General features: G+C 62.5%; 1 protein-coding gene across 1 annotated transcript; it reads left to right on the top strand.

Annotated features, from left to right (window-relative positions):
- The first annotated feature begins 5730 nt into the window (after positions 1 to 5730).
- On the top strand, positions 5731 to 21837 carry DDRGK1 (DDRGK domain containing 1). The gene is made up of 9 exons (XM_078855257.1): positions 5731 to 5967; positions 7586 to 7759; positions 8370 to 8488; positions 8902 to 9003; positions 15895 to 16017; positions 16522 to 16560; positions 18020 to 18076; positions 18492 to 18540; positions 21340 to 21837. The coding sequence occupies exons 1-9, from the start codon at positions 5772 to 5774 to the stop codon at positions 21507 to 21509; spliced, it is 1029 nt and encodes a 342-aa protein (XP_078711383.1). The 5' UTR covers positions 5731 to 5771; the 3' UTR covers positions 21510 to 21837.
- The last annotated feature ends 349 nt before the right edge of the window (positions 21838 to 22186 follow it).

Raw genomic sequence — 22186 nt, forward strand, 5'->3', positions numbered from 1 at the left:
AGCAAATCACCCGTGCACACATTTGTCCTTTTGTAAACATTTATTTCGTTTTATTCCCAAACGTATACAGTATTTTCATATTCGTATGTAAAACAAAGTCAAAGACGAACACCGCCCACCCCCGCATCGCCTTCGACAGGCAGGGAGGGGCAAGTGTTGGTAGCGGGCAGCACCTGCGAAGGCCGGCACGGTGCACGAGGCCATCGTGGTGCGGCCAGGGCCACGCCGAGGCCGCCTGCCACCCGTGGCGCACACAAGACAATTCGCGGCAGGTGGCAATGGAACCTCCCACGACGGCCGGGCGAGACGGAGCCACAGACTCGCCCCGGCACCACCACCACCACCCCCCCGGCACCACCACCACCACCACCCCCCGCGTCCCTCGCCGCCCTCGTCCTAGCGCCTGGCCCCCTTCTTGCCCTTCTTCCCCTTCCCCCTCCGGCCCCCGTCGCTGTCTCCGCTGCCGCTGCTGCTGCCGCTGGGACTCGGGCTGGGCCTGAGCACGCGTCGCTCCACGGTGTACTCCTGGGGCCCCACGCGCGGCTCCCCGTGCACCAGGAACTCGCCGCCGCTGCGGCTCACGGAGAAGGCGGTGTGCGGGAAGGTGCCGTACACGCGCCGCAGGTCCGCCAGCACGAGCGCGGGCAGCGGGCGCCGCTCGCTGCCCGCGTGGACCCGCGACACCTCCCCGAAGCGCAGCTCCCCGCTCAGCCTCGCGCCCTCGGGCCAATGCTGCAGGTCCTGCGCGTGGTGCTGCTGCTGCTGCTGATGATGCTGCTGATGATGCTGCTGCTGCTGGTTGTAGTAGAGCCCGAACGTGCCAGGATAGCCGGCGTAGTAGCCTGCCGCGTGCTGATGGTACGCGTACGGGTTGACGTACGGGTTGACGTACGGGGCGAAATAGGCGCCGGGGTGCAGGTAGGGGTAGGCGTGTTGGTAGGGGTAATGTGGCGGGGTGGAGGACGAGTAGGAGGAGTAGGGCGAGGTGGTGGTGGTGGTGCCGCGTCCTCCGTGGTGGAAGTGATGGAAGGTCTCCATGGCGCTGGGGTCCGACCACGCGGCGCCCGGGAAAAACAGAGGACGGCTGAGAAAGTTGTGCCCCTGGACGGGAGGTGGCGTGAGAATAGGAGCAGGGCCGGCCAGGAACATAATTGCCGACGCCGCGGGTCGCTCACCCCGCTAGCGCGGGGACGCGCATCGGAGTGGCCGCGATGGTCACGGAGTGAGGAGGGGTCCCTGTCCGTTATTAGGGGGTCCTCGGAGGAAAGGGGGTTCTGGATCTTGGGGGTACCTGTGCGCGGAGAGGGGGGGGGGCACATGAGGTGTCATTTGCAAGAGAATCGCGGTCACACGCAACCACACGCAGAGCCCCCCTTTGTCTACTCCACATGGACCCCCTTGGCTACTCCACATGGACCCCCTTGGCGACTTCACACAGACCCCCTTGGCTACTCCACACGGACCCCCTTGGCGACTCCACACGGACCCCCTTGGCTACTCCACATGGACCCCCTTGGCTACTCCACACGGACCCCCTTGGCGATTCCACACGGACCCCCTTGGCTACTCCACATGGACCCCCTTGGCTACTCCACACGGACCCCCTTAGCTACTCCACACGGACCCCCTTGGCTACTCCACATGGACCCCCTTGGCTACTCCACATGGACCCCCTTGGCGACTCCACGCGGACCCCCTTGGCTACTCCACACGGACCCCCTTGGCGACTCCACACGGACCCCCTTGGCTACTCCACATGGACCCCCTTGGCTACTCCACACGGACCCCCTTGGCGATTCCACACGGACCCCCTTGGCTAATCCACATGGACCCCCTTGGCTACTCCACACGGACCCCCTTGGCGACTCCACATGGACCCCCTTGGCGACTCCACATGGACCCCCTTGGCGACTCCACACGGACCCCCTTGGCTACTCCACACGGACCCCCTTGGCTACTCCACATGGACCCCCTTGGCGACTCCACATGGACCCCCTTGGCGACTCCACATGGACCCCCTTGGCGACTCCACATGGACCCCCTTGGCTACTCCACACGGACCCCCTTGGCGACTCCACATGGACCCCCTTGGCGACTCCACATGGACCCCCTTGGCTACTCCACATGGACCCCCTTGGCGACTCCACACGGACCCCCTTGGCTACTCCACATGGACCCCCTTGGCGACTCCACACGGACCCCCTTGGCTACTCCACACGGACCCCCTTGGCTACTCCACATGGACCCCCTTGGCTACTCCACATGGACCCCCTTGGCTACTCCACATGGACCCCCTTGGCTACTCCACACGGACCCCCTTGGCGACTCCACATGGACCCCCTTGGCGACTCCACATGGACCCCCTTGGCTACTCCACATGGATCCCCTTGGCTACTCCACATGGACCCCCTTGGCTACTCCACATGGACCCCCTTGGCTACTCCACACGTGTCCCTCTCAGCCCCCGATGTCAACAATCGTTCCCACGCGTCTCTCCGAGTGACGGGAAAATGGTTCACCTCTTCTTCCTGTCCTCCCTACCACCTCGTCAACAACCTCCTCTCTCGGCCTCCTCACACCTTCTATCCCACACAACCCTCGCCTACCGCTGCTTACCTCCTCCTCCTCCTCTTCTCCTCCTCGCGCCGAGACGCGGGGTCGAATCCGAAGCGGCCAGACCCGCGCGAGTCACTCACTCGAGTCACTCACTCGCCCCGAGCTGCTGCCCTCCGCGTCCCCGTCTCTGCGCGCTCCTCTCACGCTCCGAGTCCAAACACCTCGACTCGCCGCCGTCGCCTTACCTGCGGCTCCGACCCCCCGCTGCGCGTGACGCACGCAGGCGCGCGCGTGGTTACCTGGCGACACCAGGCGACACCAGGTAACAGCGGCTCGAGTGGGAGGTCGGAGAAAGGCGGAGGGAGAGAATCGGTGGGGCGCAGACCCCCAAGGAAGCCCCCCCCCCTCCCTCTGCTTTGTGTGCTCGGGGGGTCGGGGAAGTAATCTGCAAAGGGGGTTATTGCTTTGTAGGGGTCTTGTTTGTGCACTCAGCTACCATTCCATTGTCATGGATTTCCTAGCCGTAACTTTGAAGTCTCCGTGTTGTTATCGTGGGCAAATATGCAGAGTTGCATCAAACAGCGTGGGCCATGCGACCTGATCGTGCGGCTACAAGATAAGAGCTGCGTGTGCTGGCGTGCAGTCATCCGCGAGTGTGATGACAGTGACGATTGGTATGATGATGTCATATTGGGTGCTGTGATGATGATGATGATTATGATGTGGTGGTGGTGAACTGTGATGATGAGTTGGGTACTGGTGTTGTTGTTGATGATGATGGACTGGGGAGATGAAGGTGGTGGACTGGGGTGATAACGATAATATATCGGGTGTTGTTTGTGATGATGAAGATGATGTTTACGATCACAGAGTATGCTGATTATGATCATGTATTGGCATGCTGGTGATGATGATGGATTGATATGTCGATGATGACGATGATTGTATTGATATTTTTGATACTGGCACGGGCTGTTGATGATGATGATGTTGACGTTGTTGATGTTGCTAATGATGATGACACGGAGCGCGTGGAGGCGAGTCGATGGGGCTCATCGTGGGCGTGGGAGTCAAGTCCCCACAACCACACTGTGGGGGCCTCTATCTTGGCCGATGCCAACAAGAATCAAATCTGTAGATGAGAAGAACCCATCATCACAACATTACCCAACAAACACGGTCACTGCATCGCGCGCTTTCAGACGAACTTCTGCGGCCGTCTGGAACGCTCTCCCGTTATTAAGAAGCCACTGGAGCTATGCACTTTTAAATCATCTAGATTTATAACTAAATTCTTTACAACTGATGTTGGTGTTTAGTTCGTTGTCCTTTCCCATCACCGACGATTAGCACGGTTGGCTACGTACGGTGCGAAAGAAGTTCAACACACACACATCACCCATCATAACATAATATTGCAGGCCTGCACTATAATCCTGTTACGATGGGCTAATGTGTGAGTAAACACACACGCACGTGGAAAGCGATGTCAGGCACCGCTTAACATCATGACGTCTCTCATCGTCACGCGCTTTGTTCCATGAGTCAACTCGACTCGGCGCGGGGGGGGGGTGCTTTGTTACGACCACGGGAACCTCAGAGCGACGCGCAAACACCATCGCCTCGCGTCTTCATCCGGTCGGCCGGAACCTTCACGCGCTAGGGAGCAATCTCCAAGAACGAGACATCGTCACGGGCAAAACCCGTTCGTAATAACTTTGTAAATGGTATTACTCAAGCAGATACCGAGTAAGCGTGTCTCCATAGCAGCAGCAGCAGAGTGTCAGCCCCTGACCATGCCGGGTCAGTTCGGCCTCCCGATCCCGGAGGTTCCGACAGACGGCGTGGCTCGCCACGTGGCGGGGTATGGCCCGAACCCTGACCCTGGGGATCACCGCGACGATGCCGCTACACAGGCAAAGATGTGAGGGCCACTCTCCGAATGGCGACGTGGAATGTGTCGACTTGAAATGGCAGCCCTCGTCAGGCAGCTGTCACGGCATCGCTGAGGTTCCGGCTCCCGTGGAGAGCGAGCGGTCAGAACCGCGAGGATGACGCTCCCACGACGGGTCAATGACCACCCGGGACCCCTCGGTCCCCCTGTCCCCGGCTTAACGCCACAGACAACGGCACGTCCATGCGCTCATCATCGCGACCAGCTGTCCGCTAAAGCACAGTCGGGTGCCAACCGCGCGGGCGCCTTTGCTGTGCTGGGGGGACGCGGCGGTCACGGGCCGCCACCGTCACGGTATCGAAGTCGCCTGCGGGAGCTGCTGGCCGCAGCGTCGCCGAGACTCCCTGAGACCCGCTCGGTGGTAACGGAGTTGGTCTCGCTGAGAATGACTTGAGTGTGCCTACGATGAGTTGCAGGTCGGAGGTGAGCCGCTTGACTTGGTTAAAGTTGGCAATGGTCCAGATGGGGACATACCGGTCACTGTCCATTTGGGACACCGGGTACAGGTCGTGTGCCAGGTTCTCTCGCGAGAAGTAGGATTCCAGCTGCTTGTTCAGGCTGGTCTCTCGCTGAGACCAACTCCGCAGCCGGCGTCAACATTGGCGGCGAGGGCGTCGCAGGACCAGCAGCGCTGTGCTTCACAGACGCGTCGTAGGCACCCGGCAGGGGGCGACGTTGCTTCGTGTGACGCCAACTCAAGTCATCTGCGGGTATTTTTGTCTGGGGCGGGGGGGGATTTTGTCGAATTTGGACCGTGACGCGGGCACACGACCCCCTGCGCGTTCCGAACGACGTCGCGGGGTCTTGAGCGTGGACCGTGCAGGAGACGGCGCGCAGTACGTGTTGATCAATACCACGCAGCAGCAGTGACCAGGGCGGACTGGACGGTTCGAACCGCGAACCTCTGTCAGGAGCAGCGGAGGTGGGGGTCAGGTGGGTGGGGGGGTGACCGCCACCCGCCCGCCCTCCACAGAGCGCCCTCTGGCGGTGGAGCAGTGGCATTGCAGGGCTGCGCCTTCATCTCGTGCGATAATTATCACAAAGTGTTTCACGTTGGACACGCCGGCTTTCGCGACCAATCTCGCCCATAACACAGGTCAGGTTCCTGTGTGTGTTAGATCGCGTAAATAGATAAATGCGGCGTTAGAAGCCCGCCACCATCCGACACAGCCAAGGTGCTTTAATAGACCCCGAGTATCACGCGGGCGCACACACGACCCCTGTGATGCGGTAAACAATCCCACGTGTTCCCAGCGCGGTAATGACGCTAATTAGCGCGTCGCGACTTCCGTTTCCGCCGGATGCACCGTCAGAGCCGGGGCCACGTGACTGGCGCGCGGGGCTCGACATGGAGGCGCTGTCGCTGTGGGTGGCGCTGCCCGTCGGCTCGTTGCTGCTCCTCCTGCTCCTGCTGCTGCTGCTGCTGCTGCGGTGGCAGCGGCGTGCCCGAGGGCCCGGTGAGGGCACCACGGGGTCATCACGCCGGGGTCATCACGCCGGGGTCATCACGCCGGGGTCATCACGCCGGGGTCATCACGCCGGGGTCATCACGCCGGGGTCATCACGCCGGGGTCATCACGCCGGGGTCATCACGCCGGGGTCATCACGCCCGGGGTCATCACGCCCGGGGTCATCGCGGGTGTGCACAGGGGCCCTGCCCTGCAGAGACTCGGGAGGAGCCGCAGTGAACCACCGAGTTCAATGTGGGATGTTACAGTACCGTACAGTAACGGGGGACCCGCGGGACTTAGCGGGGACCCCCAGAGAGACACAGGGACCCCCAGAGAGACACAGGGACCCCCAGAGAAACACAGGGACCCCCAGAGAAACACAGGGACCCCCAGAGAGACACGGGGACCCCCAGAGAGACACGGGGACCCCCAGAGAGACACGGGGACCCCCAGAGAGACACGGGGACCCCCAGAGAGACACGGGGACCCCCAGAGAGACACGGGGACCCCCAGAGAGACACAGGGACCCCCAGATAGACACAGGGACTCCCAGAGAGACACATGGACCCCCAGAGAGACACAGGGACCCGTAGGGTTCGTAAGGGACCCGCAGGGACCCACGGGGCCTTGAGAACCCCATAGGGACCGCAGTGATCCACTGGGTTCGCTGAGGGTTCGATATGGACACTCGGTGACATCGCGACCCACCGGGTGGCACACAGGGGGACGATTGGCGATCAATATCACGTGGGCCCGAGGGGTTCAGAGCAGTGCGCGGGGGTCAGGGGACCACGTGGGCCCGAGGGGTTCATGGGGGTCTGTGGGTATCCACGCGTCGCGCCAGACGCGTTCGCATAGCCTGCTCTCGCTGACCTACCCCGCCGTCTCGCGCGATGTGTTTGATGCACCGAGCACGGAGGGTCGCAGTCCGCTTCGAGCGGCGACCGCCAGCCGAAGTGAGCGCAGTGTGGGGATGTCCACGGACGACTCTGGACTTGGTTCCAGGGGACCGTCAGTAGCTGGGCACGCACAGGGGGGGGGGGGGGGGGCCTGATGGGCCTCAGGGGGCCACGTGTTGACGCGCGTCAGTGGCCGCAGTGGCCGTGGCCTGCCACGTCCGTGGTTTAGAGATGCGAGAGCTTGTGGCATTGGCCAATGCAATGGGGCGCAGTAGTGTGGGGATGGGGACTTCACAGAGAGAGAGAGATGGTTCCCGTAGGCAGACTTCACGGCAGTGAAGAAGCATTGGTCACTCGGCCGTGCTGACGAGTCGTTTTAAGGATGAAACCGGTCGGCAGGGGGGGGTCTGTCGCAGCGTCATTGCTGCTGTCAGCCACATTCTCTGACGTTTATTTCGATGGCGATTTCAGACAAGTTGACCACAATGCATTTGTTCATGAAATGCTGATGTTTGTTTGCAGAATGCACAAATGGCCGTGTTTTTATTTACACCTTTCTCTGTGTTATTTGACAATTACGTGTTATAGCTTGCGCTATCGTGCTGTTATGATGATGGGTTTTTTTTTTCCTGGACAGGAGAGAGTCAGCCGCCCTCCTCTCTTGGTGATTCTGTATTAATCCGCTGACCACCGCCCCCCCCCCGCCCCGTGCCGTGGCGCCGCAGAGCTTGACGATGCGGCACAAGTGCCGCCGCTGGCGGCCGCCACCAGACCCCGCGCCGCGGCCAACGAAGAGCGGGCGCCGGGGGAGCCGCGTCGAGTCCGCAACCTTCGGCACCGGCGCGACGCTCAGAGACTGGCGCAGCAGCAGCAGCTGATGCACAGGGATGAGGAGGGCGGTGAGCGCTGCCGCCCGCTCGCGCCTTCATCGGCCACTCGCCTGTCGGACCCTCCACTCACTGATTCCGCCACCACATGTGAAGGGACTCGGTCGACCAGACTCGACTGTTTCGTCTCATCCACACCGTGTTCCTCCACCTCCACACTGCGGGTCACAACAACTCACTCTCCCACTCGCCCACTTGATCAATCGCCCACTCTCTCGCCCACTCTCTCGCCCACCTGACCACCGTATTTTAGGTCACAACAACCCACTCGCTCACTCACTCACCCACTCAGTAAAACTCTCAATCGCCCACGTATTCATTTATCCACCCGCTCACCCTCTCTCGTTCAGACACCACTATCACCCATTCACTGACTCGCTCATGCATCCTTTCAGTCAGCCACTCACAACACTGCAGGCCACCTCACTCCTCTCCCTGCATCTCCCCTCGCACTGCTCCACTTCGAAATTCCCTCCCATCGGCTCTTTACCTCAAGCTCTAATAATAAATAACCTTGCTCAATTCCACTCTTGTTTATAACAACGTCAATGGTGCTGATTGTTGCTGGCTCCGTGACGTTTTGGGCCTGTGCCCGGCAACTCTTTGCGGGCGTCGTGCGCAGGTGCCGAGTGGGAGGGGGACTCCGGTGACTCGGAGGAGGAGGAGGTGGGCGGGGGCAAGATGGGAGCCAAGAAGCAGCGCAAGCTGCAGATGAAGCAGGAGAAGAAGTCGCAGAGAGAGGTGAACCTCCTCCCTTCTCACCTCCCTCTCACCTCCCCCTACTCCCATCTCATCTGCCGCTACTCCCATCTCGTCTCACTGTAATCTCCTCTCCCCTCCCTCTACTCCCCTCTCCCTCTCGTCTCCCTCTGCTTCCCTCTCATCTCACTTTACCACCCTCGCTGTGCCCTCCTACCTCTCTCCTCCTGTCTCACTTCTATATGCGTACACATGGGCGGATGCACGCGTGTGTGTGTCCCCATGTGCTTGTATACACGTGTGTGGGGAACGGTAGTGTAGCGGCTACCACGCGGGGGAGTGGTTGTCTTTGTGTAGGCATGTGTGCAGGCATGTGTGCATGCCCGTGCATTTTGCACATGTGCGCATGCTTGTGTGCACGTGTGTGCATACATGTTTGTGTGTGTCTCCGTCAGGCGGAGGAGGCAGATAGGGAGGAACGCCGGCGAATGGAGGCGGCGCGAGACGAGCAGCGCAAGAAGGAGGAGGCGCGGGAGCGTGACAGTGAGGAGCGGCAGGTGAGTGTCTGCTCGCCCGAGTGACTACTGCTCGCCCGCATTCGTTGGTTCGCTCACGACGAGATGGACCGCAGACGGACGAGGCGCGAGCGTCTGGCGGCAGGGCCGTCTACGGGGTGGTGGTGCGGGGCCCGGGTAAAATCCCACTGTATGGGCCCTCCATCAGATTCCTTTATACCAAACCAGAAGTATTACATCTGACAGCGTGACGTCGAAGCGCGGGGCCCCCCGAAGCGCAGGGCCCGGGGTGGTCGCCCCAATTCGTCGTACCCTAGGGGCGGCTCTGTCTGGCGGTGTCAGCGTCTTTCGTTACCAAAAAATATTTCTATTTCCTGCCAATGTTAGAGAACGGCCCATGGAAGCAGATGTCGCAGAGCTGCCTTCGAGTGACCTCTGGTCTGCACACGGTAGAGGACGGCACTTTCTCCACCCGCTCTTAATACGAGAGCGATGTTCGACGTACGGGTATCGGCGTTGGTACAGAACGCGGTTGTTGAACTGTCGGCCCACAGAGCCTCTGGTGGTGGCCTGCCGGGAGTTTTGGCTTGCCGGGATATGTCAGAGATGAAGAAGGGCCATCTCACAAAACTTCGGTTATCTTGTTTCTGTTATGGACCACACTGTTCGTGACGAATGTGTTAAGTTTTTTTTGTGTGCATCGTGCACCACTGCCAACACAGAAGAATCGCATGTGTTTTTTGGTGTAGTGTCTCTCCGTAGCAGCGCGTGTGTGGAAAGAATAGGCGGCTAAGTGGATGAAAGCATAAATGCTTGTGTCAGTTAATGGCATGGGCACCGTTGCAAGCGGTGTCCAGGCCGTTCCAACACACGGGCAGAGACTGTAACGGGTTTGTAATGGAGTCTCAAACCGCAGTGGGAAGTTACACAGGACCCCTCCACATAGATCAACAGCAACGGCCGTCACACAGCCGTCCAAGCCGTTTAAAACTGCCGCTCTAAAAATTGGCGCCATCCCACGATCGTGCCGTGTGGCCACCGCAAAGTTTGCCATGTTTCTCGTGTTTGGCGGCAGCCCCTTACAATTTAAATATGAAGGTAACTTTTACCGTCCTTTACTAGAATACTCCTAACAATGAATCGTGCGGCCATCTGTGAATAAACTACACAGTATCCCTAATTAATGACACAATATCCCCAAATAAACTACACGATATCCCTAAACGACACAATAGCCGCATTCCGCGTGTAGCCCGGCGCGATGTCCGAGGCGTCACTCGGCGTGCCGGGAGCGTCTTCTCACATCGCGCCGACTTGTCCACGTGGGGGCGTGCCCGAGGACACGTCGTGCGTTCGTAACGAGGCCGTCGATTGACATACGCATCTTCTTGGTTCTTTCGGTAAAGTCACGTAGAAGGAAAATAATAAAAATAAAACATTATAAAATAATTCTCACGACGTTTCGGCCACAACGCAATCAGCCGTCTTCAGGTGGAGAACAGGTCTGTCAAGTAGACAGAGTCTGAATGGCACGCTCCAGGCTTGGAGCGACTATTTATGCCGGGATGGAGGGGCGGAGAGCGTCTTGACAAAATAATTTGCATATCAAGAGGAATTTAGCATATTTATGGGAAATGCAGATATGCGATTAGTACTACTTGTGAAATGCGTAGGAGGTTTGGTGAGGGGTTTAAAGTCATTATGCCCATGCATTATGCAGGATTAGCAGTATCAAAGGGAGGGAGTAAGGTTAGAATTAATAAAGGGAAGGAATGTTAATAATATGGCGCCGCAGCAACTAATATGTGTTTACACATATTAGTTGCTGCTCGATCGCCCGCCGTGTTGCTCGCATGTTTAGCAACACGGCGGGCGATCGAGCTTTTCCAGGACACCGAAGGTTCAATGCCACGATCCGATTTCCCGGCAGCGTCCACTTAGAGGAAGTGGCGGGGCGCGTGGGGCTTTTTCGCCGTCCGCTTGTGGACTTTGACGACAAAAATACATCTGAGAGAAAGTCACGCGCGATTCTACCGTCGTGCTCCCGTCGCGCTCCGTCGCGAGGCCTCGCGGCTCGGCGTCGCGCTCCCGTCGCGATCCGTCGTGAGGCCTCGCGGCATCGTCGTGAGCGGCTCCTCGCGGCTGGGCGTCGCCGTGAGTTCGACTCCAGGTTTGGGGTGGGGGTGTCGACTCGGCCCATCATCATCATCCCTCCCTTGCCGAGTTCATCGATTGAGTAAGAACAGTGGTTCTCCGATGGATGGCCGCCACAGGAATGTAGAATGTCCACCGCTGGCCGTGCGGGGCTATAAACAGGAAGATGCACACCGCCTCCAGGCTCGTGTGAGAAGGAAATCGCTTCGACTCATGACGTCGCCGTATCGTCGATCCCACACAATTACAGCTTACAGAGTTTATTCATATATAGTATCTACTACACCTGGCAGAATCACGAAACGCCGCTCAGCGTGACATGCGCATCACGTGAATCGGAGTGAACACCAGACGCACTGCTTCACGTCCTCTACACTGTTCAACCACCACCACACTCCAGGGCTCAACAAAAAACTCACCCGCTCGCTCACCCGCTCACTTACTTCCCCACTCACCACACTGCAGGTCACAACAACACACTAGTTTACTCATCTACTCACTACACTGTAGGTCAAAACAACACGCACACTCACCCACTCGCTCATTCACCCACTCACGACACTGCATGTCGCAACAACACACTCACCGATTCACCCACTCACTCACTCACCCGCTCAGCACAGTGCAGGTCACAACACACTCGCCCACTCACTCACACTTGCAAATGAGACTCTATCCTGGTTCCTTGAGTTCACTCCTGGTTAAACAAAACAAACCTGTCCAGTTAGTTCTATGTTGTAGAGAGGCGTCTCTCGCAGGTAGGGGGGAGGAGCAAGGCCTCGAGCCTGGACTTTAACAGGTGCAGGGAGTCGAGAGCACGCGCGACTGGGAGAGGCACATCCATATTTCTGTGACGGCACACGACGGGGGAGCGTTAGCGGTACGGCGGGGCTGTGTTAATCTGTGCGTGCGTGCGTGCGTGCGGTGGGGAGCGAGCCGGTGGGGACGGTGACCTCGAGTAGGGAAGCCAGTGCCGTGGGCACCTCTCATCAACAGAGACGGCCCTTGTACAGAATTGTCGAGCCCAGCTTGACTCTGCCGATGAGGCACTGAATGTCTAATCCGCCACAGACCTCCTCCCCACAGACCTCCTCACAGTCCTCCTCACTACAGATCTCCTTACTAAAGACCTCCATGTATGCTTCATTGAGCAGAAATCATTTGGATTTAATTTGCATATTTTTTTTAAAAATAGCTTCTTACGTGCATGTGTGTGCGTGGGCGTATCTTGAGTGTAGGTGTGTGTCTCTGCGTTACGAATCGGTGAATTGTTTAGAGGCCCGACTAACAGCCTTGGTCGAACCATCAGAGCCTCAACACCCCAGGTCTCCTCTAGATCCCAGGCACTCCGGTTCAGAATCCCGGTCTCTTTCCCACGTCGTGTTTGTGCCTCGCAAGTTCAGCTCGCACTGCATGGACCCTCGATCTATAATTTTAAAATAATACATTTGCGCTCGCACCCATACCGACGCGCACACCCGTACGCACGCACACACGCGGTGCCCTTCACGATCCCGGCCAGCGCTAGAATCGATCCGAGCGGGCGAAGCGCCGCGGGACACACGGCGGGACGCGCTTTAGGAAAAACAAGTGCAGCGCCGTCGTGGCGTACAGCTGGGCCGTTGCCCCCCCCCCCCTCCTCTCTCCCCCCATCCGCGGGCATTGTGCTGATCCCGGCAAAGCTGGTGCCCACAGCTTCTCGCTTGTGGCCGAGCGTTGCCCGCTGGCGCTTACTCGCGCACTCTTCACTTCTGCAATCGCGGGGTTTCGGGTTGATGGGAGCGAGCGAGCTCGGCCCTGCCGCCCACAGCAGCGCTTCCGTCGCCAGCGGCAGCCCCCCGCACCTGCAGCGCTCCCACGTGGGGTGGGGTGGGGTTTGGCCAAATTCATGGCGGAGCCACGTTTGGTGTGACGTGTACCTTGGCATGCGGAGCGGTGGCGCGGCGGTTACCGCGCCGCGCTACGAACCCGGTATCCCGAGTTCGATTCCCGCTCACAGTGATGAATGTCCGAACCGGTTTTGGGCCTCCCTTAGATCGATTGAGCCTTAAATTAGTAGCTGCAGCGGTGTGTATACTCGGCCCTAGGGAGACAAAGGCGGGCGGATGTGGTGCTGGACACCCGCGCCCTCGTGTGCCGTGCCGGCTCTCACGGGCGCTCGCTAACAGCACTTGCCCCAACAGTCTGTGAAGACTACACGGGGTGTCTTTTTGGGCGTGTGTTTGAGGTTGTGTGCTTGGTGGTGGTGCGTGTGGTTGTACGTGAATGTATGATTGTGTGTGGGTGTGTGCACATAGCCTAGCACAGGCGCCGTAGTGTTGTCACCGCCACTTAGTGGTGAATGGTGGTTGTTGTTGTTGTGTTGTCACACTTGCCCTAAAAGTCTGGTCAGGCTATACAGGGGATCTTTATCTTATTGGCGGTTGCTGTGGTTGTGCTTGTAGAGGTTGTGTGTGGTCGTGATGTTTGTGTGTTCGTGTTGGGTCTCTTTTTAGTTGGTGCACGTTGCGTGACCGTGGTTGTGTCTGCACAGGAGGTGTGTTGGACGCTGTTGTGTGGTGGTGGTGGTGGTGGTCAGAATGAGAATCTTTATTTATCCTGGCGTGTGGAGGGGCGGGATGTGCGTGTGTGCTTGTTGCTCTGCGTGTGGTTGTGCCCATTGCGGTTGTGTGTGGTTGTGTATCCATGGTGTGTCCCGTGGTGCTTGCGCTGTTCGCACGCTCCGGCGGTCGTAGCGGCGCGGCTGTGCTCGTCGCGGCTGTGCGTGGGGTTTTGCCGCTCGTGGTTGCACAACGCAGACTGACGAGAAACCCTCTCCTCGTTTCCCAGAAACTCACAGTTGGCCTCAAGAAAGAAAAAAAACTGAACAAAAACGAAATAACAGCGGCCGTGGTTTTATAATAATCGGCCAAGTTTCCCGTTTTTCAAAATAACTCCCCACGCACGAGGGGCCCCCTCCGTGCCCCTCGCCGTGGCGGCACCCGCGGCACCGCCTCGTGAACAGAAAGTGGAAGTCGCTCGGGGCACCGTAACGAGGTCCCAGCTGCCCCCACCCGCCGTCCCACTGTGACCCCTGCGTGAGGTCACCTTGCCCCCCCCCCCACACTCGCATCGTGACCACCGAGCCCCAGGTGTGCCAGCACCTTGGTTCACCTGACGCCCCGGCCACGGCCAGGCCACGGCCAGGCCAGGCCACGACCAGGCCACGGCCAGGCCACGACCAGGCCACGGCCAGGCCACGGCCAGGCCAGGCCACGACCAGGCCACGTTCAGGCCACGGCCAGGCCACGGCCAGGCCACGGCCAGGCCACGGCCAGGCCAGGCCACGGCCAGGCCACGGCCAGGCCACGTTCAGGCCACGGCCAGGCCACGGCCAGGCCACGGCCAGGCCACGGCCAGGCCAGGCCACGGCCAGGCCACGGCCAGGCCACGGCCAGGCCACGGCCAGGCCACGGCCAGGCCACGGCCAGGCCACGGCCAGGCCAGGCCACGGCCAGGCCACGGCCAGGCCACGGCCAGGCCACGGCCAGGCCACGGCCAGGCCACGGCCAGGCCACGGCCAGGCCACGGCCAGGCCACGGCCAGGCCAGGCCACGGCCAGGCCACGGCCAGGCCACGGCCAGGCCACGGCCAGGCCACGGCCAGGCCACGGCCAGGCCACGGCCAGGCCAGGCCACGGCCAGGCCACGGCCAGGCCAGGCCACGGCCAGGCCACGGCCAGGCCACGGCCAGGCCACGGCCAGGCCACGGCCAGGCCACGGCCAGGCCAGGCCACGGCCAGGCCACGGCCAGGCCACGGCCAGGCCACGGCCAGGCCAGGCCACGGCCAGGCCAGGCCACGGCCAGGCCACGGCCAGGCCAGGCCACGGCCAGGCCACGGCCAGGCCAGGCCATGGCCAGGCCACGCACACAGGGACGGGGGGCCTATCCACTTCCTCCTCCATGCCTTGCGAGGGATGTTTGTCCATACTTCACCACGCCAGTCGGTGTGTGGGGGCAGCTAAGGGGCGGGGGTTTTCCCGCACTGCCCTCTGCCGCCACGACCACAACCTCACAGCGCCCCACGATGTGGGGGGGGGGTGGCTAATTGCAATCGTGGTGGACAGCCCCCCCCCCCCATTGGTTAAGCAGCCCCGTTCCCCTCATGTGATCTCCCCCCACCATACCATTCCAGGAAGTACGTGGGTGGATTGAGGGGGAGGGGTCGGTGGGTTTTGTCAATTGTAGAAGAGGAGTGTAGGAGATAGGGGGTGGGGGAGGGGGATAGGGGTGGGGGGGAAGTGGGCGTTGCTTTAGGGAATTTTTTTAGTTCCCCACCGGCCCCCCCCCTCTGCCTGCTATGCAAATCGAGGACCTCGATAAAACCCCAGGGTCTGGCTGCCGCCGCCGCCACCGCGTTGTGATGATCACCGAGGCGGTGCATGCGGGCATCGGGATGGTCGCAACCGGACGAACGAGGAAGTGGCCGTGCGCTCGAGTCTCGGGCCGCGTCGCCCCCTCCCCGAGGTAGAACAGAGCGAGGGACACACGAGGAACGTGGTGGACAGGCGAGGCCCGGCTGCGGCCCGGCTGCGGCCCGGCTCTCCCCGCGACGATGCGCTCCGTCCACTGCCGCGTCCTTCTCGCGTAGCGGACGCCGCCGTGCGTCCAGGGAGCGGGGGGAGGTGGGGGGTGCGGCACGGCGGGGCAGGGACCGGCGGATCCCCCTATCGGGGGGCTGACGAGAGCGCGCGATGGACGGGAGGGTGACGGGGCCGTCGTGCCGCGTGCCGCTCGCAGGCCGTGGAGGAGCTCCGGGCCAAGGAGGAGGAGGAGAGGCGCGAGCAGGAGGAGTACCTGAAGCTGAGGGCGGCCTTCGTGGTGGAAGAGGAGGGCATGCTGGATGAGGCCACCGAGCAGGAGGTGAGAGGTCACGCCGGATCACAGTGGGGGGGTGGGGGGGTGGACTGCTGGGCTGGTGGTTTACCGGTTGTGCGCCGTGTGTATTGAGAAGAGGCTGCTTCAGCAGTGAGCCTCGTAGCACGTGCTTTGTTAGCAGTGATGCGTGTGGAACTTCTTTCACACCATACGTAATCGGTGAGCCTGGTAGTGCACGGGCTGCGTTAGCAGTGGTGAGTCCGCGTGGCCGTGTGTGTCGGTCGCGCGTGCTGTGGGGAGTGTGCCCCGTATACAGGGGACGCAGGCTAGAGGCGGTGGTGTGCTCTTTTAGCGGTGGGTCTCAGCACTACATGCTGCTGGAGGGAGGGCAGAGGCGATGAACAGTTTCAGTGCTAGCGAGTAGCGGAGTGAGCAATTGATAGAGCGAGCGAGAGAATGAGTGCATGAGTGCGTGAGTTAGCAAGTGAGTGATGGAGAGAGTGAGTGAGCGGCGCACGCATCACGGTTGTGCTGTGCGTGTCTCAACAGTCCCAGAACCAGCTGCAGGAATTCATCGACTTCATCAAGGTGATGGACTCAGACACATGCACACACCGATACGATCACACACATACACAAGACAAAGATTCCTGTGTAGCCTTAATAGACTTTTGAGTCAAGTGCTGTTAGCGAGCACCTATAAAGGGCAGCACAGCACACAAGGGGGTGGGTTGCTACAACTTTGTCTTCTGAGTGGGCGATGTTTACATACCGCACCAGATACTCATTTGAGGCCGAGTCGACTTAAGGGAAGGCCAGGATCGGTTCAGATAATTGTAACTGGTGTTGGCCGTGAGCGGGAATCAAACTCGGGTCGCCAGGTTCGTAGCGCAGCGCGCCAACCACTACATGACCGCTCCAATACCAACACACCCGCCATTCGCCACTAGGTGACGGTGACATCACTACGGCGCCTGTGCCAGGCCAGGTGCACTTTGAGGCCACGTGAAGTATCGAAGGCTTTCATACACACACACAGTCACACACAAAGACACACACGCATACGTACGCGTGTCTCTGGGTGGAGAGGGTGCCGGGCGGTGAGAACTGAATTCCATAGGCTGTGACGACACTGCAGCAGCCTGGGTCTTCAGTTTTCTCCGTCAGGCACTCGGTGACATCCCGTCGGCGTCACGCACCAGCGGAGCCCACCGCACTACCGGAGTCCACCACACGACCCGAGTCCACCACACGACCCGAGCCCACCACACGACCCGAGTCCACCACACGACCCGAGTCCACCACACGACCCGAGTCCACCACACGACCCGAGCCCACCACACGACCCGAGCCCACCACACGATCCGAGCCCACCACACGATCCGAGCCCACCACACGACCCGAGTCCACCACACGACCCGAGTCCACCACACGACCCGAGTCCACCGCACGACCCGAGCCCACCGCACGACCCGAGCCCACCGCACGACCCGAGTCCACCGCACGACCCGAGTCCACCGCACGACCCGAGTCCACCGCACGACCCGAGTCCACCGCACGACCCGAGTCCACCACACGACCCGAGCCCACCACACGACCCGAGCCCACCACACGACCCGAGCCCACCACACGACCCGAGTCCACCACACGACCCGAGTCCACCACACGACCCGAGTCCACCACACGACCCGAGTCCACCACACGACCCGAGCCCACCACACGACCCGAGTCCACCACACGACCCGAGCCCACCACACGACCCGAGTCCACCACACGACCCGAGTCCACCACACGACCCGAGTCCACCACACGACCCGAGCCCACCACACGACCCGAGCCCACCACACGACCCGAGCCCACCACACGACCCGAGTCCACCACACGACCCGAGCAGTCGTGCCCTGCCAAGGCAGTTTACCTTGGACCCTCCCGCACACTGCACTCCGTTCACACGGCCACACGCCACACCACGTGACACGCGCCACGTGACACGCGCCACACCTTCATGTGTGGATGCCTGTGTGTGTGTTACGTGTGTTACCTGCAGGCGTCCAAGGTGGTGCTCATGGAGGACCTGGCGTCGCACTTCGCCATGAGGACACAGGTGAGAGCCCAGCAGCAGCAGCAGCCGCAGCAGCAGGGAATAGCAGCGGGGAACAATGGACGTGAACCAATAGGAGCGTTGAGTGGTGAATGGTCATGGCGAATAGCAAAGTGGTGGTGGCAGTCGTGAACAGTAATGGCAGGGAATAGTAGTCGTGAGTAGCATTTGCGGTTAATGGTAGTGAGTAGTAGTAGTGAGTATTCGAGGGTAGTAGTAGTTAGCAGTGGGGAGTAGTGGCAGTAATATTCGGCAGAGCAGCAGCTGTGTTTGCGAGTAGAGGAGTGAGTAGAGTGAGTCGAGTAGTGAGTCGAGTAGTGAGTGGAGTGGAGTAGTGAGTGGAGTGGAATAGTGAGTAGAGTAAGTGGAGCAGTGAGTAGTGACACGTGCGCCCGTGCCGCCTGTGCCGCCTCTGCAGGACGCCGTGAGCCGCGTGCAGGACCTCATGGCGGACGGCAACCTGAGTGGTGAGGGCACCACCACTCACCCTTGACCCTGCACACACACACAGCACACTAGCACTCACACAACCCCCCCACACACCCCCCCCTTCACACCCCCCCCCTCCACTCACACCCCCCCCTCCACTCACACCCCCCCCCCCACTCACACCCCCCCCCCCACTCACACCCCCCCCCCCACTCACACCCCCCCCCTCCACTCACACCCCCCCCCCCACTCACACGCACCCCCACACACACGCACCCCCACACACACCCCCCCCCTACGCACCCCCACACACACCCCCCCCCACACACCCCCCCCCACTCACACGCACCCCCACTCACACCCCCCCCCACGCACCCCCACACACACCCCCCCCACACACCCCCCCCCACTCACACCCCCCCCCACTCACACGCACCCCCACTCACACGCACCCCCACTCACACGCACCCCCACTCACACGCACCCCCACTCACACGCACCCCCACTCACACGCACCCCCACTCACACGCACCCCCACTCACACGCACCCCCACTCACACGCACCCCCACTCACACACCCCCCCCCCCACTCACACACCCCCCCCCACTCACACACCCCCCCCCCACTCACACACCCCCCCCCACTCATACGCACACACCCCCCCCCCACTCACACGCACACACCCCCCCCACTCACACCCCCCCCACTCACATACCCCCCCCCCCTCACACACCCCCCCCCCCTCACACACCCCCCCCCCCCTCACACACCCCCCCCCCCTCACACACCCCCCCCCCCACTCACACCCCCCCCCCACTCGCACACACCCCCCCCCACTCACACACCCCCCCCCACTCGCACACCCCCCCCCCACTCACACACCCCCCCCCCACTCACACACCCCCCCCCACTCACACACCCCCCCCCACTCACACGCACACACCCCCCCCCACTCACACGCACACACCCCCCCCCACTCACACACTCCCCCCACTCACACACCCCCCCCCACTCACACACCCCCCCCCCACTCGCACACCCCCCCCCCACTCGCACACCCCCCCCCCCACTCGCACGCCCCCCCCCACTCACACGCCCCCCCCACTCACACCCCCCACTCACACGCACCCCCCCACTCACACGCACCTCTCCACTCACACGCACCCCCCCACTCACACACCCCCCCCACTCACACACCCCCCCCCCCCACTCACACCCACGCACCCCCACTCACACCCACTCACACGCACCCCCCCCACACGCACCCCCACTCACACCCCCCCCCCCAACTCACACCACACCCCCCCCACACGCACCCCCCCCACACTCACACGCACCCCCACTCACACCCCCCCCCCAACTCACACCACACCCCCCCCACTCACACCCCCCCCCACTCACACACTCCCCCCCACTCACACACCCCCCCCCCCACTCACACGCCCCCCCCCCCCACTCACACGCCCCCCCCCCACGCACACCCACGCACCCCCACTCACACGCACCCCCACTCACACGCACCCCCCCCCACTCGCACACGCACCCCCCCCCCCCACTCGCACACGCACCCCCCCCCCCCACGCACCCCCCCCCCCACTCACACGCACCCCCCCCCCCCCACTCACACGCACCCCCCCCCCCCCCACTCACACGCACCCCCCCCCCCCCACTCACACGCACCCCCCCCCCCCCCACTCACACGCACCCCCCCCCCCCCCACTCACACGCACCCCCCCCTCCCCCACTCACACGCACCCCCCCCCCCCCACTCACATGCACCCCCCCCCCCCCACTCACCCCCCCCCCCCCCACTCACCCCCCCCCCCCACTCACCCCCCCCCCCCACTCACCCCCCCCCCCCACTCACCCCCCCCCCCACTCACCCCCCCCCCCCCACTCACCCCCCCCCCCCCACTCACCCCCCCCCCCCCACTCACCCCCCCCCCCCCACTCACCCCCCCCCCCCCACTCACCCCCCCCCCCCCCACTCACCCCCCCCCCCCCCACTCACCCCCCCCCCCCCCACTCACCCCCCCCCCCCCACTCACCCCCCCCCCCCCCCACTCACACCCCACTCACACCACACCCACTCGCACCCCACTCACACGCACCCCCCCCCCCCCCCCCACTCACACGCACCCCCCCCCCCCCCACTCACACGCACCCCCCCCCCCCCCCACTCACACGCACCCCCCCCCCCCCACTCACACGCACCCCCCCCCCCCCCCACTCACACGCACCCCCCCCCCCCCCCACTCACACGCACCCCCCCCCCCCCCCCACTCACACGCACCCCCCCCCCCCACTCACACGCACCCCCCCCCCCCACTCACACGCACCCCCCCCCCCCCCCCACTCACACGCACCCCCCCCCCCCCCCCACTCACACGCACCCTCCCCCCCCCCCACTCACACGCACCCCCCCCCCCCCCCCCACTCACACGCACCCCCCCCCCCCCCCCCACTCACACGCACCCCCCCCCCCCCCCCCCCCACTCACACGCACCCCACTCACACCACACCCACTCGCACCCCACTCACACGCACCCCCCCCCCCCCCCCCCACTCACACGCACCCCCCCCCCCCCCCCCCCACTCACACGCACCCCCCCCCCCCCCCACTCACACGCACCCCCCCCCCCCCCCCACTCACACGCACCCCCCCCCCCCCCCACTCACACGCACCCCCCCCCCCCCCCCCACTCACACGCACCCCCCCCCCCCCCCCACTCACACGCACCCCCCCCCCCCCCCCACTCACACGCACCCCCCCCCCCCCCACTCACACGCACCCCCCCCCCCCCCCCCACTCACACGCACTCCTCCCCCACCCCAGGTGTACTAGATGACCGTGGAAAGTTCATTTATGTGACGGAGGAGGAGATGGACTCTGTGGCGCGCTTCATCCGGCAGCGTGGCCGCGTGTCCCTCGCAGAGCTGGCGTCTGCCAGCAGCACGCTGGTTTCGCTCCAGCCCAACGAGAGCCTGCTGCAGGCCCTGGGTTGAGAGCCCTTCCGCTCCGCAGCTGCTCCTTAGTTCACCGCGGCAGCCGGCTTGGCGGGACCCCTCTGGTCGTGCTGGCGGCCAGCGGGGGGGGGGGGGGGGGCGCCCCTTGCGAGCTGGGAAGGACTGCGGGTCGCGTCACTTGTGCTGCGGCTCGCGTCGCTTGTACTGCCCTGCCCATTCTGGGGCACCCTTGGGGTTTCCCCAAAAAGGAATCAAATTTACAATCAAACCGTCGCCACCGGTTGAATGTGTAAATCGGAATGCACGTGTCGGGCAAGGTAGAGAAAGTGTAATGAATGTAAAATTGAATTAAAGATTATCATAATGATGTTTGTGTTGGACTCCGAGCCTCCCTCATGTTACCGAGTCGTGGCGACTGCTGCTGCCGTCCCGATGCGGTCGCTTCATCCGCAGCGCCGGGCAGCACCTCGACCCCCCCCCCCGACCCCACCTCAGACCGAGCCCGTGACAGTTTTATTCTTTAAACTTCTCAGCGATTAATTTAGCGCGAGGCCCGCAATAATTCCAAATCGTGCGGCCACTGCGTGTCTCGCGCCGATAACCGCTGCACCCACGAGGCCGTCTTTGTCTCGCCGCGGTGATTGACGCCGCCCTGACTGGCCACACCGCCAGGGGCACCAAGGCGCGCGCGACGTCATTCGCGGTGTTCAACGCCA

This window comes from Lampetra fluviatilis, chromosome 4 (genome assembly GCF_964198595.1).
Source record: "Lampetra fluviatilis chromosome 4, kcLamFluv1.1, whole genome shotgun sequence".
NCBI classification, from domain to species: Eukaryota; Metazoa; Chordata; class Hyperoartia; order Petromyzontiformes; family Petromyzontidae; genus Lampetra; species Lampetra fluviatilis.